The following is a 19,441-nucleotide window of genomic DNA, read 5'->3' as shown; positions in this document are numbered from 1 at the left end:
GTGAAGTTAGGTTTGTCCTAGTGAGACACGGGAAGGTTAAGGTAGGTTTGTCCCAGTAAGAAAGGGGAAGGTGAAGATAGGGTTGTCCCAGTGAGACAGGGAAATGTAAAGATAGGGTTGTCCAAGTGAGACAAGGAAAGGTGAAGATAGGTTTGTCCTGTGAAACAGGGGAAGGTGAGGACAGGTTTGTCGAAGTGAGAGAGGGGAAGGTGAAGATAGGTTTGTTGCAGTGAGATAGGGGAAGGTGAAGAGAGGTTTGACCCAGTGAGACAGAGGAAAGTGAAGATAGGATTGTTCCAATGATACAGGGAAATGTAAGGATAGGTATGTTCCAGTGAGTCAAGGGAAGGTGAATATATGTTTGGCACCATGAGACAGGGGAAGTGGAATATAGGTTTCTTCCAGTAAGAAGGGAAAGGTGAAGATAGGTTTGACCCAGTGAGAAAGGGGAAGATGAAGATAGGTATGTTCCTGTGACATTAGGGGAAGGTGAAGATAGGTTTGTCGCAATGAAACTGGGGAAGCAGAAGACAGGTTTGTCCCAGAGACACGGGAGAAGCTGAAGATAAGTTTGTCCCGGTGAGACTGGGGAAGGTGAAGATAGGATTTTCCCAGTGAGACAGGGAAAGGTGAAGATAGGTTTGTCTTAGTGAGACAGGGAAAGGTTAAAATAGGTTTGTCTCAGTGAGACAGGAGATGGGGATGATAGCTTTGTCTTTGTGAGACAGGGGAAGGTGAAGATAGTTTTGTCGCAGTTAGGCTGGGAAATGTGAAGATAGGTTTGTCCCAGTGAGACAGGGAAAGGTGAAGATAGGTTTGTCTTAGTGAGACAGGGAAAGGTGAAGATAGGTTTGTCCTAATGACACGGGGGAAGCTGAGGTTAAGTTTGCCCCATTGAGACTGGGGAAGGTGAAGTTAGGTTTGTCCTAGTGAGACACGGGAAGGTTAAGTTAGGTTTGTACCAGTAAGAAGGGGGAAGCTGAAGATAGGGTTGTCCCAGTGAGACAGGGAAATGTGAAGATAGGTTTGTCCTAGTGAAACAGGGGAAGGTGAGGATAGGTTTGTCGAAGTGAGAGAGGGGAAGGTGAAGATAGGTTTGTCACCGTGAGACGGGGAAGATGAATTTAGGTTTGTCCTGGTGAGACGGGATGGTGAAGATAGGATTGTCACAGTGAGACAGGGGCAGGTGAAGGTAGGTTTGTCCCAGTAAGAAAGGGGAAGGTGAAGATAGCTTTGTCCCAGTGAGACAGGGGAAGGTGAAGATAGGCCTGTCCTGTGAGACAGGGAAAGGTGAAGATAGGATGTTCCAGTGAGACAGGTGAAGGTGAAGATAGGTTTTTTGCAGTGAGACAAGGGAAACTGAAGATAGGATTGTTTGAGTGAGACATGGGAAGGTGAAGATAGCTTTGTGCTAGTGAGAGAGGGGAAGGTGAAGATAGGTTTGTCCCAGTGATACAGGGAAAGGTGAGGATAGGTTTCTCTAAGTGAGACAGCGGAAGGTGAAGAGATGTTTGTCCCAGTGAGACAGGGAAAGGTGAAGATAGGTTTGTCTCAGTGGGACAGGGGAAGCTGAAGACAGGTTTGTCGCAGGGAGACAGGGGAAGGTGAAGATAGGTTTGTCCCACTGAGACGGGGTAATGTGAAGATAGGTTTGACCCAGTGAGACAGGGATAGGTGAAGATCGGCCTGTCCCAGTGAGACAGGGAAAGGTGAAGATAGGTTTGTCACAGTGAGACAGGGGAAGGTGAAGATAAGTATGTTCCAGTGAGACAGGGAAAGGTTATAATAGGTTTGTCACAGTGAGACAGGGGAAGGTGAAGATAGGTTTGTCCTAATGAGACGGGGGAAGCTGAAGTTAAGTTTGTCACAGTGAGACAGGGAAAGGTGAAGATAGGTTTGTCTCAGTGGGACAGGGAAAGGTGAAGATAGGTTTGTCCCAGTGACATGGGGAAATGTGAAGATAGGTTTGTCCCAGTGAGACAGGGAAAGGTGAAGATAGGTTTGTCCTAGTGAGACAGGGGAAGGTAAGATAGGTTTGACCCAGTGAGACAGGGGAAGGTGAATATAGGTTTGGCCCCATGAGACAGGGGAAGGTGAGCATAGGTTAGTCCCAGTGAGACAGGGGAAGGTGAAGATAGGTTTGTCCCAGTGACATGGGGAAATGTGAAGATAGGTTTGACCCAGTGAGACAGGGGAAGGTGAAGATAGGTTTGTCCCAGTGAGAAAGGGGAAGTTGAAGATAGGCATGTTCCAGTGACACAGGGGAAGTTGAAGACAGGTTTGTCCCAGTGAGAGTGGGAAAGGTGAAGATAGGTTTGTCCTAATGAGACGGGGGATGCTGAAGTTAAGTTTGCCGCATTGCGACTGGGGAAGGTGAAGTTAGGTTTGTCCCAGCGAGATACGGGAATGTGAAGATAGGTTTCTTCCAGTGAGACAGGGGAAGGTGAATATAGGTTTGTCCCAGTGAGACAGGGGAAGGTGAATATAGGTTAGTCCCAGTGAGACAGGGGAAGGTGAAGATAGGTTTGTCCCAGTGACATGGGGAAATGTGAAGATAGGTTTGACCCAGTGAGACAGGGGAAGGTGAAGATAGGTTTGTCCCAGTGAGAAAGGGGAAGTTGAAGATAGGCATGTTCCAGTGACACAGGGGAAGTTGAAGACAGGTTTGTCCCAGTGAGAGTGGGAAAGGTGAAGATAGGTTTGTCCTAATGAGACGGGGGATGCTGAAGTTAAGTTTGCCGCATTGCGACTGGGGAAGGTGAAGTTAGGTTTGTCCCAGCGAGATACGGGAATGTGAAGATAGGTTTCTTCCAGTGAGACAGGGGAAGGTGAATATAGGTTTGTCCCAGTGAGACAGGGGAAGGTGAATATAGGTTTGTCCCAGTGAGACAGGGGAAGGTGAAGATAGGTTTGTCTCAGTGGGACAGGGGAAGCTGAAGACAGGTTTGTCGCAGTCAGACAGGGGAAAGTGAAGGTAGGTTTGTCCCAGTGAGACAGGGGAAGGTGAAGATAGGTTTGTCCCAGTGATACAGGGAAAGTTGAGGATAGGTATCTTCCAGTGAGACAGCGGAAGGTGAAGAGAGGTTTGTCAGGGAAATCTGAAGATAGGTTTGTCATAGTGAGACAGGGAAAGGTGAAGATAGGACTGTCCCAGTGAGACAGGGAAAGGTGAAGATAGGTTTGTCCCAGTGAGACAGGGGAAGGTGAAGTTAGGTTTTTCCCGTGAGACAGGTGAAGGTGAAGATAGGTTTGTGGCCATGAGACAGGGAAAGGTGAAGATAGGTTTGTCCCATTGCGACTGGGGAAGGTGAAGTTAGTTTTGTCCGAGTGAGACACGGGAAGGTGAAGATAGGTTTGTCTCAGTGGGACAGTGCAAGCTGAAGACAGGTTTGTCCCAGTGAGAGTGGGAAAGGTGAAGATAGGTTTCTCTAAGTGAGACAGCGGAAGGTGAAGTGATGCTTGTCCCAGTGAGACAGGGAAAGGTGAAGATAGGTTTGTCTCAGTGTGACAGGGGAAGCTGAAGACCGGTTTGTCGCAGGGAGACCGGGGAAGGTGAAGATAGGTTTATCCCAGTGACATGGGGAAATGTGAAGATACGTTTGTCCCAGTGAGACAGGGAAAGATGAAGATAGGTTTGTCACAGTGAGATAGGGGAAGGTGAAGATAGGTATGTTCCAGTGAGAGAGGGGAAGGTGAAGATAGGTTTGTCTGCGTGAGACAGGGGAAGGTGAAGATAGGTTTGACGCAGTGAGAGAGTTGAAAGTGAAGATAGGTTTGTCCCAGTGAGACTGGGAAAGGTGAAGATAGGTTTGGCCCCATGAGACGGGAAGGTGAGCATAGGTTAGTCCCAGTGAGACAGGGGAAGGTGAAGATAGGTTTGTCCCAGTGAGACATGGGAAGGTGAAGATAGGTTTGTCCCAGTGAGACAGGGGAAGGTGAATATAGATTTCTCCGAGTGAGACAGGGGAAGGTGAATATAGGTTTGTCCCAGTGAGACAGGGGCAGGTGAAGATAGGTTTGTCCCAGTGATACAGGGAAAGGTGAGGATAGGTTTCTCTAAGTGAGACAGCGGAAGGTGAAGAGATGTTTGTCCCAGTGAGACAGGGAAAGGTGAAGATAGGTTTGTCTCAGTGGGACAGGGGAAGCTGAAGACAGGTTTGTCGCAGGGAGACAGGGGAAGGTGAAGATAGGTTTGTCCCACTGAGACGGGGTAATGTGAAGATAGGTTTGACCCAGTGAGACAGGGATAGGTGAAGATCGGCCTGTCCCAGTGAGACAGGGAAAGGTGAAGATAGGTTTGTCACAGTGAGACAGGGGAAGGTGAAGATAAGTATGTTCCAGTGAGACAGGGAAAGGTTATAATAGGTTTGTCACAGTGAGACAGGGGAAGGTGAAGATAGGTTTGTCCTAATGAGACGGGGGAAGCTGAAGTTAAGTTTGTCACAGTGAGACAGGGAAAGGTGAAGATAGGTTTGTCTCAGTGGGACAGGGAAAGGTGAAGATAGGTTTGTCCCAGTGACATGGGGAAATGTGAAGATAGGTTTGTCCCAGTGAGACAGGGAAAGGTGAAGATAGGTTTGTCCTAGTGAGACAGGGGAAGGTAAGATAGGTTTGACCCAGTGAGACAGGGGAAGGTGAATATAGGTTTGGCCCCATGAGACAGGGGAAGGTGAGCATAGGTTAGTCCCAGTGAGACAGGGGAAGGTGAAGATAGGTTTGTCCCAGTGACATGGGGAAATGTGAAGATAGGTTTGACCCAGTGAGACAGGGATAGGTGAAGATCGGCCTGTCCCAGAGAGACAGGGAAAGGTGGATAGGTTTGTCACAGTGAGACAGGGGAAAGTGAAGATAGGTATGTTCCAGTGAGAGAGGGGAAGGTGAAGATAGGTTTGTCAGGGGAAGGTGAAGATAGGTTTGCCCCCGTGAGTCAGGAAAAGTTGAAGATAGGTTTCGCCCAGTGAGACAGGGGAAGGTGAATATAGGTTTGGCCCCATGAGACAGGGGAAGGTGAGCATAGGTTAGTCCCAGTGAGACAGGGGAAGGTGAAGATAGGTTAGTCCCAGTGAGACAGGGGAAGGTGAAGATAGGTTTGTCCTAGTGAGACAGGGGAAGGTGAAGATAGGTTTGTCCCAGTGAGAAAGGGGAAGTTGAAGATAGGCATGTTCCAGTGACACAGGGGAAGTTGAAGACAGGTTTGTCCCAGTGAGAGTGGGAAAGGTGAAGATAGGTTTGTCCTAATGAGACGGGGGATGCTGAAGTTAAGTTTGCCGCATTGCGACTGGGGAAGGTGAAGTTAGGTTTGTCCCAGCGAGATACGGGAATGTGAAGATAGGTTTCTTCCAGTGAGACAGGGGAAGGTGAATATAGGTTTGTCCCAGTGAGACAGGGGAAGGTGAATATAGGTTTGTCCCAGTGAGACAGGGGAAGGTGAAGACAGGTTTGTCGCAGTCAGACAGGGGAAAGTGAAGGTAGGTTTGTCCCAGTGAGACAGCGGAAGGTGAAGAGAGGTTTGTCAGGGAAATCTGAAGATAGGTTTGTCCCAGTGAGACAGGGAAAGGTGAAGATAGGTTTGTCCCAGTGAGACAGGGGAAGGTGAAGTTAGGTTTTTCCCGTGAGACAGGTGAAGGTGAAGATAGGTTTGTGGCCATGAGACAGGGAAAGGTGAAGATAGGTTTGTCCCATTGCGACTGGGGAAGGTGAAGTTAGTTTTGTCCGAGTGAGACACGGGAAGGTGAAGATAGGTTTGTCTCAGTGGGACAGTGCAAGCTGAAGACAGGTTTGTCCCAGTGAGAGTGGGAAAGGTGAAGATAGGTTTCTCTAAGTGAGACAGCGGAAGGTGAAGTGATACTTGTCCCAGTGAGACAGGGAAAGGTGAAGATAGGTTTGTCTCAGTGTGACAGGGGAAGCTGAAGACCGGTTTGTCGCAGGGAGACCGGGGAAGGTGAAGATAGGTTTATCCCAGTGACATGGGGAAATGTGAAGATACGTTTGTCCCAGTGAGACAGGGAAAGATGAAGATAGGTTTGTCCTAGTGAGACAGGGGAAGGTAAGATAGGCTTGTCCCGGTAAGATAGGTTTGACCCAGTGAGACAGGAATAGGTGAAGATCGGCCTGTCCCAGTGAGACAGGGAGAGGTGAAGATAGGTTTGTCACAGTGAGATAGGGGAAGGTGAAGATAGGTATGTTCCAGTGAGAGAGGGGAAGGTGAAGATAGGTTTGTCTGCGTGAGACAGGGGAAGGTGAAGATAGGTTTGACGCAGTGAGAGAGTTGAAAGTGAAGATAGGTTTGTCCCAGTGAGACTGGGAAAGGTGAAGATAGGTTTGGCCCCATGAGACGGGAAGGTGAGCATAGGTTAGTCCCAGTGAGACAGGGGAAGGTGAAGATAGGTTTGTCCCAGTGAGACATGGGAAGGTGAAGATAGGTTTGTCCCAGTGAGAAAGGGGAAGATGAAGATAGGCATGCTCCAGTGACACAGAGGAAGGTGAAGACAGGTTTGTCCCAGTGAGAGTGGGAAAGGTGAAGATAGGTTTGTCTTAGTGAGACAGGGAAAGGTGAAGATAGGTTTGTCCTAATGAGACGGGGGATGCTGAAGTTAAGTTTGCCGCATTGAGACTGGGGAAGGTGAAGTTAGGTTTGTCCCAGTGAGACACGGGAAAGTGAAGATAGGTTTGTTCCAGTAGACAGGGGAAGGTGAATATAGGTTTGTCCCAGTGAGACAGGAGAAGGTGAATATAGGTTTGTACCAGTGAGACAGGGGAAGGTGAAGATAGGTATGTCCCAGTCAGACAGGGAAAGGTGAAAATAGGTTTGTCTCAGTGGGACAGGGGAAGCTGAAGACAGGTTTGTCGCAGTCAGACAGGGGAAGGTGAAGATAGGTTTGTTCCAGTGAGACAGGGGAAAGTGAAGATAGGTTTGTCCCAGTGATACAGGGAAAGCTGAGGATAGGTATCTTCCAGTGAGACAGCCGAAGGTGAAGAGAGGTTTGTCCCAGTGAGACAGGGAAAGGTGAAGATAGGTTTGTCAGGGGAAGCTGAAGATAGGTTTGTCCCAGTGAGACAGGGAAAGGTGAAGATAGGTATGTTCCAGTGGGACAGGGAAAGGTGAAGATAAGTTTGTCAGGGGAATCTGAAGATAGGTTTGTCCAGTGCGATAGGGAAATGTGAAGATAGGTTTGCCCCAGTGCGACAGGGGAAGGTGAAGATAGTTTTGTCACAGTGCGACAGGGGAAGGTGAAGATAGGTTTGTTCCAGTGAGACAGGGATAGGTGAAGATAGGTTTGTCCCAGTGAGACAGGGGAAGGTGAAGATATGTATGTTCCAGCGAGGTAAGGGAAGGTGAAGATAGGTTTTTCCCACTGAGACTTGGGAAGGTGAAGATAGGTATGTTAAAAACATAGAAACATAGAAAATAGGTGCAGGAGTTGGCCATTCGGCCCTTCGAGCCTGCACCGCCATTCAGTATGATCATGGCTGATCATCCAACTCAGAATGCTGCACCAGCCTTCCCTCCATACCCACTGATCCCTTTAGCCACAAGGGCCATATCCAACTCCCTCTTAAATATAGCCAATGAACTGGCCTCAACTGTTTCCTGTGGCAGAGAATTCCACAGATTCACCACTCTCTGTGTGAAGAAGTTTTTCCTAATCTCGGTCCTAAAAGGCTTCCCCTTTATCCTCAAACTGTGATCCCTCGTTCTGGACTTCCCCAACATTGGGAGCAATCTTCCTGCATCTAGCCTGTCCAATCCCTTTAGGATTTTATACGTTTCAATCAGATCCCCCCTCAATCTTCTAAATTCCAAAGAATATAATCCTAGTTCATCCAGTCTTTCATCATATGAAAGTCCTGCCATCCCAGGAATCAATCTGGTGAACCTTCTTTGTACTCCCTCTATGGCAAGGATGTCTTTCCTCAGATTAGGGGACTAAAACTGCACACAATACTCCAGGTGTGGTCTTACCAAGGCCTTGTACAACTGCAGTAGTACCTCCCTACTCCTGTACTCGAATCCTCTTGCCGCATACCATTCGCCTTTTTCACCGCCTGCTGTACCTGCATGCCCACTTTCAATGACTGGTGTGTAATAACACCCAGGTCTCGTTGCACCTCCCCTTTTCCTAATCGGCCACCATTCAGATAATAATCTGTTTTCCTGTTTTTGCCACCAAAGTGGATAACTTCACATTTATCCACATTAAATTGCATCTGCCATGAATTTGCCCACTCACCTAACCTATCCAAGTCACCCTGCATCCTCTTCGCATCCTCCTCACAGCTAACACTGCCGCCCAGCTTCGTGTCATCAGCAAACTTGGAGATGCTGCATTTAATTCCCTCATCCAAGTCATTAATATATATTGTAAACAACTGGGGTCCCAGCACTGAGCTTTGCGGTACCCCACTAGTCACTGCCTGCCGTTCTGAAAAGGTCCCATTTATTCCCACTCTTTGCTTCCTGTCTGCCAACCAATTCTCCATCCACATCAATACCTTACCCCCAATACCGTGTGCTTTAAGTTTGCACACTAATCTCCTGTGTGGGACCTTGTCAAAAGCCTTTTGAAAATCCAAATATACCGCATCCACTGGTTCTCCCCTATCCACTCTACTAGTTACATCCTCAAAAGATTCTGTGAGATTCATCAGATATGATTTTCCTTTCACAAATCTATGCTGACTTTGTCCGATGATTTCACCGCTTTCCAAATGTGCTGTTATCACATCTTTGATAACTGACTCTAGCAGTTTCCCCACCACCGATGTTCGGCTATAATTCCCTGGTTTCTCTCTCCCTCCTTTTTTAAAAAGTGGGGATACATTAGCCACCCTCCAATCCTCAGGAACTAGTCCAGAATCTAAAGAGTTTTGAAAAATTATCATTAATGCATCCACTATTTCTTGGGCTACTTCCTTAAGCACTCTGGGATGCAGACCATCTGGCCCTGGGGATTTACCTGCCTTTAATCCCTTCAATTTACCTAACACCACAACCCTACTAACATGTATTTCCCTCAGTTCCTCCATCTCACTGGACCCTCTGTCCCCTATTTCCAGAAGATTATTTATGTCCTCCTTAGTGAAGACAGAACCAAAGTAATTATTCAATTGGTCTGCCATGTCCTTGCTCCCCATAATCAATTCACCTGTTTCTGTCTGTAGGGGACCTACATTTGTCTGAACCAATCTTTTTCTTTTCACATATCTATAAAAGCTTTTACAGTCAGTTTTTATATTCCCTGCCAGTTTTCTCTCATAATCTTTTTTCCTCTTCCTAATTAAGCCCTTTGTCCTCCTCTGCTGAATTCTGAATTTCTCCCAGTCCTCAGGTGAACCACTTTTTCTGGCTACTTTGTATGCTTCTTCTTTGGAATTGATACTATCCCTAATTTCCCTTGTCAGCCATGGGTGCACTACCTTCCTTGATTTATTCTTTTGCCAAACTGGGATGAACAATTGTTGTCGTTCATCCATGCGATCTTTAAATGCTTGCCATTGCATGTCCACCGTCAACCCTTTTAGTGTCATTTGCCGGTCTATCTTAGCTAATTCACGTCTCATACCTTCAAAGTTACCCTTAAGTTCAGAACCTTTGTTTCTGAATTAACTATGTCACTCTCCATCTTAATGAAGAATTCCACCATATTATGGTCACTCTTACCCAAGGGGCCTCTCAAGACAAGATTGCTAATTAACCCTTCGTCATTGCACAATACCCAGTCTAGAATAGCCTGCTCTCTAGTTGGTTCCTCGACATGTTGGTTCAAAAAACAATACCGCATACATTCCAAGAAATCCTCTTCCTCAGCACCCTTACCAATTTGGTTCACCCAATCTACATGTAGATTGAAGTCACCCATTATAACTGCTGTTCCTTTATTGCACACATTTCTAATTTCCTGTTTAATACCATCCCCAACCTACTGTTAGGTGGCCTGTACACAACTCCCACCAGCGTTTCCTGCCCCTTAGTGTTATGCAGCTCTACCCATATCGATTCCACATCTTCCCGGCTTATGTCCTTCCTTTCTTTTGCGTTAATCTCCTCTCTAACCAGCAACACCACCCCACCTCCTTTTCTTTCATGTCTATCCCTCCTGAATATTGAATATCCCTGAATGTTGAGCTCCCATCCTTGGTCAACCTGGAGCCATGTCTCTGTGATCCCAACTATATCATAATCATTAATAACAATCTGCACTTTTAATTCATCCACCTTGTTACGAATGCTCCTTGCATTGACACACAAAGCCTTCAGTGTTCCAGTGAGACATGGGAAGGTGAAGTTAGGTTTGTCCTAGGGAGACAGGGAATGGTGAAGATAGGTCTGTCCCAGTGAGACTGAGAAAGGTGAAGATAGGTTTGTTCCAGTGAGACAGGGGAATTTGAAGATAGGTTTGTTCCAGTGAGACAGGGGAAGGTGAAGATAGGTTTGTCCCAGTGAGACAGGGGAAGTTGAAGATAGGTTTGCCCCAGTGAGACAGGGGAAGGTGAAGATAGGTTTGTTCCAGTGAGACAGGGGAAGTTGAAGATAGGTTTGTTCCAGTGAGACAGGGGAAGGTGAAGATAGGTTTGCCCCAGTGAGACAGGGGAAGTTGAAGATAGGTTTGCCCCAGTGAGACATGGGAAGGTGAAGATAGGTTTGTCCCAGTGAGACAGGGGAAGTTGAAGATAGGTTTGCCCCAGTGAGACATGGGAAGGTGAAGATAGGTTTGTCGCAGTGAGAGAGGGCAAGGTGAAGATAGGTTTGTCCCAGTGAGACAGGGGAAGGTGAAGATACGTTTATGCTAGTGAGACAGGGCAAGGTGAAGATAGGTTTGTCCCAGTGAGACATGGAAAGGTGAAGATAGGTTTGTCCCAGTGAGACAGGGGAAGTTGAAGATAGGTTTGCCCCAGTGAGACATGGGAAGGTGAAGATAGGTTTGTTCCAGTGAGACAGGGGAAGTTGAAGATAGGTTTGTTCCAGTGAGACAGGGGAAGGTGAAGATAGGTTTGTTCCAGTGAGACAGGGGAAGGTGAAGATAGGTTTGTCCCAGTGAGACAGGGGAAGTTGAAGATAGGTTTGCCCCAGTGAGACATGGGAAGGTGAAGATAGGTTTGTCCCAGTGAGACAGGGGAAGTTGAAGATAGGTTTGCCCCAGTGAGACATGGGAAGGTGAAGATAGGTTTGTCGCAGTGAGAGAGGGGAAGGTGAAGATAGGTTTGTTCCAGTGAGACAGGGCAAGGTGAAGATAGGTTTGTCCCAGTGAGACAGGGGAAGGTGAAGATACGTTTATGCTAGTGAGAGAGGGGAAGGTGAAGATAGGTTTGTCCCAGTGAGACATGGAAAGGTGAAGATAGGTTTGTCCCAGTGAGACAGGGGAAGGTGAAGATAGGTATGTTCCAGTCAGACAGGGGAAGGTGAATATAGCTTTGTTCCAGTGAGACAGGGAAAGGTGAAGATAAGTTTGTCACAGTAAGACAGGGGAATGTGAAGATAAGTTTGTCCCAGTGAGAAAGGCGAAGGTGAGGATAGGTTTGTTCCTGTGAGAAAGGGGAAGTTGAAGATTGGTTTGTCCCAGTGAGACAGGGGAATGTGTGGAGGGGTTGAAAAGAGTCGTGGAACATTTTGTCAGGAGAAAGAAGAAATCACACAAGTTTGGGAAGCAAAAAACAGATCAGCAACCGTCTTGGTAAACTCATCAATGGATTTCTCTGCTGCTTTGTGATCAGCAGATGCTTTATCACCACAAATTGTCAAAAATTTAATACTGTGCCTTTTCTTAAATTTCTGCAATCTGTCTGCTAAATATTCACAATTACTTCCACTTTTCAGACTGTTTCATGATCAGCATACTGTTATGTTCACTCCAACTCTGATGAATGCAGGGATCCTCAACCTGTGCTCCAATGGCCAGGGAGAATATAAAGATCATTATCAGAATCTCCACAATCTCTTCCCTTCCTTCCTATTTTGCCATGGAGACATTTCTATTCTAATGTTGTTTAGTAACTCCAATATTGCCTCTTTCTTAACCTCAACATGTTCCAGGACATTAGCTTGTTCTATTACCTCACTAACACCATTGTAATTAGCCTTCCAACAATTAAATACTTACTCATTTCACCTGTTCCTATTCTTGTCCATGGTTATGGTAAAAGTCAGAGTAGTTGTCACTCTCTCCAAAACCAAGAGATCCGTCACTGGAGCAGGTTCATTACTCAGCACAGGTTGAGTACCCCTTATCCGAAATTCCAATGCTCAAACATTTTTTGAGCACTGACATGATCTCATAAATGGAAAATTCCATAAAGCTTTGGGAAGGTTCCCAGTTGGTGCCTAGGTCTCTGCACAACACAATTTTCAGAAGTGACCTCGCATATGTAATGAACAGAAGTTAATGAAAAATAGAAAAGCGCAGCATAAATTGAAAAATGAAGATCTCGATTGTGTATTGAAAGAGTGGATTCGACAGTGTTGGAGTGAATATATGCCACCTAGTGATATGCTGATGGTGAAACAAGCAAAGATCTATGACGATGAACTGAAAATTGAAGGTAATTGTGAATATTCAGCAGGCTGGTTGCAGAAATTTAGAAAGGCACAACATAAAAAATTTAAAATTTTGTGGTGATAAAGCATCTATTGAAGACAAAGCAACAGAGAAATGAGTTTGCAAAGATCCTCACTGATAGAAATCTAACACTCTGAATCAGTATGTCAAGACAAGTCACTTTTTATTGCCATTTCGACCATAACTGCTGGTACAGTACACAGTAAAAAGAAAACATCATTTTTCAGGACCATGGTGCTACATGAAGCAATACAAAATCTACACTGAACTACGTAAAACAACACAAAAACTACACTAGACTACAGACTTACCCAGGACTGCATAAAGTACACAAAACAATGCAGGCATTACAATAAATAATAAACCAGACAAAGGCACAGTAGAAGGCAGTAGGTTGGTGTGTGAAGAACAAGTGTAAGACAAAGGCTCATATATTCAGAGTCAGAAATGATGGCTGTGATCATAATGTGATAGAATTCACCCTGAAATTTCAGAGGGAGATGCTAAAATCACATGTATCCATATTATAATGAAGTAAAGAGAGTTTCAGAGACATGAGAGAGGAGCTGGCCGAATTCGGAATAACAGCAGAGAAGCAATGGCTGGAGTTTCTGGGAGAAATTCGGAAGCTGCAGGATTGTTCCATCCCAAAGAAGAAATATTCCAAAGGCAGGTTGATGCAACTGTGGCTGACAAGGGAAGTCAAAGATAGCGTAAAAACCAAAATGAGGGCATATAAAGAGCAAAAATCTCAAGGGAGAGGGAGGAGACTTTCTATACCAGCACAATCTTGAAACAATCTGAGACAAGATTAATTTGATGAATTAATTTCAAATATGAACATTAAGAAGGGTTGCTTCAGTTTACCTGAATGATCCTTATCAATTATTCCAAAAATGATTTCCAGGTCTGCACGATGCCTGTACATGGCTTCAATCAGGATTGGTTGAACCTACATATCAAAGTAGTAAATCAATGAGTTAAATCAATTCAACATCAATGTTTCAAGCACATTCACTACAACTCAGGAAGTACAGTTGCTTCCCAGATTACAAACTGTGTACAGTCCATCTGTATGAGCAAGGGTTTGGGATATAGTAGGCTGTCTTTGCTGGTCGCTGTGGGGCTACAGGCATCTTCCTTTGGATGGGAACTCTTCACAGCCACATTTCCACCTTGCAAAATGTTCCATTTATGAATGGAAACTTGCCATAACCTGGAGGACATTTACTGGGTAATTGGCTTTCTGTTGATGTAGAGGCTTATTCTCAATGGAGTGGAATAGTGAGCTGCCAGTCCTTTTCCTTGTAAAGCAACATGCCCAGGCTTACCATAGTAGTAAAGAAAAGCAGCAACCACCTGGAGTTTTACACCAGCCATCCCAACAGACAACTCAAGCCTAAGCCAAGGCATCTGGGGAATATACCGGTAACTGCAAATCTTTGCTTGGAAATGCACACAAATTGTTCATCTCAGTATCTGTATTCAAGCTACTGGATTGTCAGAATCACAACTGGTTCACCCACACCCTCCAGTGAAGGAATCTGCTCTCCTTACTTGGAATGATTTGAGACACACCAATGTGGTTTAATCCTAACTGCCTCTTCAGGGATAATTCAGGAGGGACAATAAAAGCTGGTACTCCCAAAAGAGGCTCTATGGGCAAACAAATCATTTTCGCCAGCCATCTGCTTCCTCAGTATCCATTGCAGCACAAGCAGAAGCTATTCAATGTGTGATTAACATTTGGCATTAGCTTAATGAGGACAAGTTAATTGATAGGGTTGGTGTCGGAGCAAGATTCGAAAATAATTGCCATCATCAGCCGCTGTGCATATGCCCAGTACTGAATCCCAATGTCCTTGCTGCCTACTTAGTAGGAAGTCTGACTAGAACTAACGGGGGTACAATTACCAATGGACCCTGCTGTACGTCTTCTAAATGATGACTCCCACCTTTCCCTTACAGAAAAAACACGCAAAGCCTGACTGCAGCTGAGAAGATTGTAGTCCAGTGTTGGAAACCTCCCCATGATATTTCAAATACTCACTGGCTTCAGAGCTTTTTGGATATTTCTTACCTGGAACTTTCATCAGTGAGAGTAAATGATGCACGACCAAACATAATCTTAATGTGGATAAATTTGATATCTAACTTAAAAGATCTTTTGTTAAAATAGGAATGCTTTGTCTGTGTATGCACTACTATTCAGTTGGTTGGTGGAGCAAGAGAGGGGGGAGAAAGGGGTGGAGGGGGATGGTGATGAAGGTTGGGGTGTGGCTGGGTTAAACAATCAAAATGTAATTGGCAATTAGTTGTATTGAATGTAATTTGTTGGTGTTGCAATACAAAATTAGTAAAAAAAAAGTCTGACTAGAGTAGTGAGAGCCTAACTGAACTTTGTATTTGCAATCAAGACCCCTGCCACCCAATGGCTCAATGAAGCTGACTTTCTGAGCTTCAATATATAAGGCTTATTTATAATGTGCACTCTCACAATGTTAGGTACTAGAATGTCAAATTCTGTTCATTGTCTTCTATTTTACCTCTTTCATGGGGTGCTCAGTCTGAAAACACTCAAAGGTTGAGAGGTAATCCACAGTGCCGTCAGCACTGGTCCGTACCAGCCGAGGCCGTATGGTCCTCCAAGGCAGGTTCAGATGGAGTACAGAATCCACAGCCAAGGCCCACTGACCGAGTGAAATCTTCCCTAGAAAATGACACATGGAAGATAATAGGATGAAGATTTTGCTTAAAGTCCCGTTGTCAAGTTTGAAGTACTTCAGCTGCCTTCAACAAGGTTGACAGCACCGTCCTCAGCCATTTCCAACTCATCCTCTGGATTAAGGAATGTTGTTAACCTGAAGGATGACTTGGAGGATGGATGAGGAAGGTGTGCAGGGAAGATTTGCAAGAATGTCATCAGGATTCAATGGCCTGAGTTATAGAGGGAGGCTGTGCAGGCTAGGGCTTTATTCCTTGGCATGTACCAGACTGAGTGGTGACCTTCTAGAGGAATATAAATCATGAGGGGTATAGACAGAGCCTTTTATCCCAGGAAAAGAAAGAAAACTGGATGGTCCTTGCGTGGCATGAGCTGCCAGAGAAAATACTTGAGGCAAGTACAAAAGGACATTTAAGAGACATTTGGATAAGTGTGTGTATTGAAAAGATTTAGAAGGATAAGGGCCAATGGGCAGTAAACTGAGACTAGCTTCGATGGGCACCTTGCTCAGCACAGAGGAGATGGACAGAAAGATCTTTTCCCATGCTGTACGACTCAATGAGTCACTGGAACCAAGCTCAATTATCCAGCAATTCCATTGCTCCAGGATAAATCTTTGCCCCTAATCTCTCTCTCATTCATTGACTACTCCTCAGATACCCCTCGTGCTAGTTACTGGGAAGACTGTAGTCAGGCTCTTCATGCCCTGGTTTCATTTTTGACCATATCCTCACCTTCAGCAAGAACCACTATATCATCTCTTGCATGGGCCTCACCTTACCTTCCATCATCTTCAACCTTCTGTTGCCTCCACCCATTACCTCCCAGCCCCTATCACCTTTTCAGCTCTCTCTTCCTCTATGTACTTCAAACCCTTCCTCACTTACCAGCACTTGCCTCACCTCTAGTGCCTCTCAGTCCAGCAAGAGTCCTGACCCAAAACGTTTTCCCAGGGCTGAAATGGCTAACACAAGAGGGCACAGTTTTAAGGTGCTTGGAAGTAGGTACAGAGGAGATGTCAGAGGTAAGTTTTTTACGCAGAGAGTGGTGAGTGCGTGGAATGGGCTGCTGGTGACGATGGTGGAGGCGGATATGATCGGCTCTTTTAAGAGACTCCTGGTTAGGTAAATGGAACTCAGAAAAATAGAGAGCTATGGGTAATCCTAGGTAATTTCCAAAGTAAGCACATGTTCGGCACAGCATTGTGCACCAAAGGGCCTGTATTGTGCTGTAGGCTTTCTATGTTGCTATCAACTGTCCATTTCTCTCCATAGGAGCTGTCTGACCTACTGAGTTCCTTGTGTGTTGGTCCAAAATAAAAGTTGAGTTTGTATGTGCGCATTAAATACTTGCAACAGCATCACAGGCACACAGCATTATATAAGAAAAACATACATTATAAACTAATTATACTCAGTTAAACATAGAGTCATAGAGCACAGAAACAGGCCGTAGGCCATGCTGAAGCTTGTTCTGCCCAGTCCCACTGGTTTGTTCCTCAACCCTAGCCCTCCATTCCTCTCCCATCCATGTACTTATGCAATATTGAAACAGAAATCACATCCACCTGCAGCTCATTCCACACACATCAGTTCTAGTCTCTCTCAACTGCAGTGGGAAAATATTCCCACAATCGAAACACAACCAATTGGTATAATTTTTCCACAGTTCCACTGCACTCACTGGATCCATAGATTTCATCAGGTTCTTGGTCACACAACCTTTGCATGAGTTGACCCAATAGTCAAGCACTCTTCTTCAGATAGGTGCTGCCCAGACTCTCCCCTGTAGTGGTGCCAGTGCATTGCCCCCAGCACTGCACCTCACTACACCATCCTGCCCAGACAGTCGCCTGCTTTCACTCTGCTCTCTTTTCCAGGCATTCATTCCCTCATCCTCTCAGGGTTGCTTCACAGCCTCCTCTTAGAGCTGTAGGTGGTACTCTGGAGCATAGGGAGATGTCTTTTCCCCTCTCCAGACTAGCAGAGCCACAGCTTGAGTGTCTTCGGGATCTCCACTACCCAGTAGAAACACGCAGTCTCCCTATTCAAGTGAATCATCTAATCAGCACTCCCAATTACATGGATCATCAATCTGACAGGTCTATCCCACCAAAAACTGAAGTGTCCCTGCTGCAACCTTAGCTAATACTCATCTGAACAAAGACTGTTTGAGGTATTCTCGGTACCATAACCTAACAGCATAGAACAGTCTCTGTACATGTGCTGCAGCTCGATATAAGAGGACTACCAAATGCACTCTCCCTGTGCAGACCGATGATAGTGTGGACAGGATGGCAGTCATGGCAGAGGAATGCCCTTCCTGCAGGATGTGGGAAGCCAGGCAACCTCATGGTCTCCCTTGTGTCTACACCTATGGGACTTGCAGCCAGCTGCAGCTCCCGACAAACTGCGGTTGACTGTACTCAGGATTACCTGGCAGGCAGAGGGTGTCACAGATGAGGGTCTAATGAGGCGGTCACATCTAAGTTGCAAGCTACAGATGACTACCAGGAGCAGGCAGACAGAGCAGGATTCCTCTGTGGCCATCCTCACCCTAAAAGGCTCTTTGGTATAATGACGTGGGGACGACCCCTCCGAGGCCAGGAGCAGTGGCTGAGTTAGTGGTATCGTGCCTGGCTCTGAGGCAAAGGGAAGGACGAGTCAGGCAGAATGATGCAGATAGAGGACCCAATGGAAGGTGTGCAGATACCGTAAGTGATTCCTTAGCCACAGTCAAGGCTCCTGGATGGTGTGATGCTCCCTGGTGCTCGGGTCAAGGATGTCTTGCTGTGAATAGAGGACATTGAGTGACGAGGTCAAGCAGCCGGATACCAATGACATGAGCAGGAGCAGAGATGAAGTCCTACAAAAGCATTTAAGGGAGCAAGGTCAAAAGTTAAAAAGCAAGACTTCTCAGGATTTCTATCTGTGCAATATGCTAGTGAGGTTCCTAGTATAATATGTGGGTAAGTCGCTGGTACAGGAAGGAGGGCTTTCAATTCATGGATGAATGGGCTCTCTTCCGGGACTTGTACAAACAAGATGGTTTGCATCTGAACTGGAGGGGTATCAATGTCCTTGCTCTAATTTTGCTTGTGCTACTAGAGAGTTTAAACTAAAATGGCTGTGGGGTGGAAGCCAGAGCAGGAGGCCAAGAAACATGATATGACAAGTGGGATTGAAAGAAAGGCCAGTAAGGAGAAAGCTAATAAACTAGTGGAATAGAAAGGCCAGTAAGGAGAAAGCTAATAAACTAGTGGAATAGACAGGCATACATTGTTTATTTCAATGTATGACAATTGTGGGTAAGGAGAATTAACTTAGAGCCTGGATCAGTACATGGAAGTATGACGTTATTGCCATTAAAGACCTGGCTGCAGGAGAGGGATAGGACTGGCAGCTCAGTGTTCCCTAGGTTTTATTGTTCTAGGCATGATGGAGAGGGGTGAAGAGAAGTGTAGGATTTCAATACTGATCAGAGAGAATCTCAAAGCAGTACTCACAGACGCAATTTGAGTGGAGCCCAGAAACAAGATTAGTGCAATTACACTGATGGGATGGTACAATATGATGCCCAATAGCCACTGTGAGGTGGAGGAATGGATATGCAGATAGATTATGGAAAGGTGAAAAATCAACAGGGTTGTTATTGCTGGCTCAGTAACTTCCCCACTATTGACTGAAAATTCCTGAATATAAGTGGCTTAGATGGGGGAGAATTTCTTCAATTACCAAGAGGGGTTCTTGAAACAGTTTGAGGAGAGTCCATACTGGGCTTGGTTTTGGGAAATGAGCCAAGCCAGGTGATACAGCTGACAGTGGATGGACATTTTGTAAATAGAGATCACAACTCATTGTTTTACGTCATTACAAATACACATAGAATCCGATCTTACAAGAAAGGACCATCAGACAATAAGATTTAGGAATCGATCAGGCCATTCAGCCCATCTTGTGTTCCACCATTCCATCATTGTTGATGCATTTTCTCTTTCATTCCCATTCTCCTGCCATCTTTGACACCCTGACTAATCAAGAACCTATCAACCTCCACTTTAAACTGGAGAACTCGACTAGTGAAGTGTTATAGGTGGAACTGAGAAATAAGAAAGGTATGATCACGTTAATGGGGCCATATTACAAACCACCTAACAGTCCCT

The 19,441-nt window shown here is 45.6% G+C and overlaps 1 protein-coding gene across 1 annotated transcript in view; it reads right to left on the bottom strand.

Annotated features, from left to right (window-relative positions):
- ppef1 (protein phosphatase, EF-hand calcium binding domain 1) overlaps window positions 1-19,441 on the bottom strand; it is a 151,671-nt gene that overhangs the window by 47,205 nt on the left and 85,025 nt on the right. Inside the window, exons 12-13 of the mRNA XM_063052536.1 lie at window positions 15,101-15,264; window positions 13,422-13,506 (exon numbers count right to left, since the gene is read on the bottom strand). Of these exons, the coding sequence (XP_062908606.1) occupies window positions 13,422-13,506; window positions 15,101-15,264 (249 nt within the window). The remainder of the gene's footprint in view (window positions 1-13,421; window positions 13,507-15,100; window positions 15,265-19,441) is intronic.

The sequence above is a fragment of the Mobula hypostoma genome, chromosome 6 (genome assembly GCF_963921235.1).
Source record: "Mobula hypostoma chromosome 6, sMobHyp1.1, whole genome shotgun sequence".
Classification (NCBI taxonomy): Eukaryota; Metazoa; Chordata; class Chondrichthyes; order Myliobatiformes; family Myliobatidae; genus Mobula; species Mobula hypostoma.
This window is presented reverse-complemented; position numbering and strand designations above follow the sequence as displayed.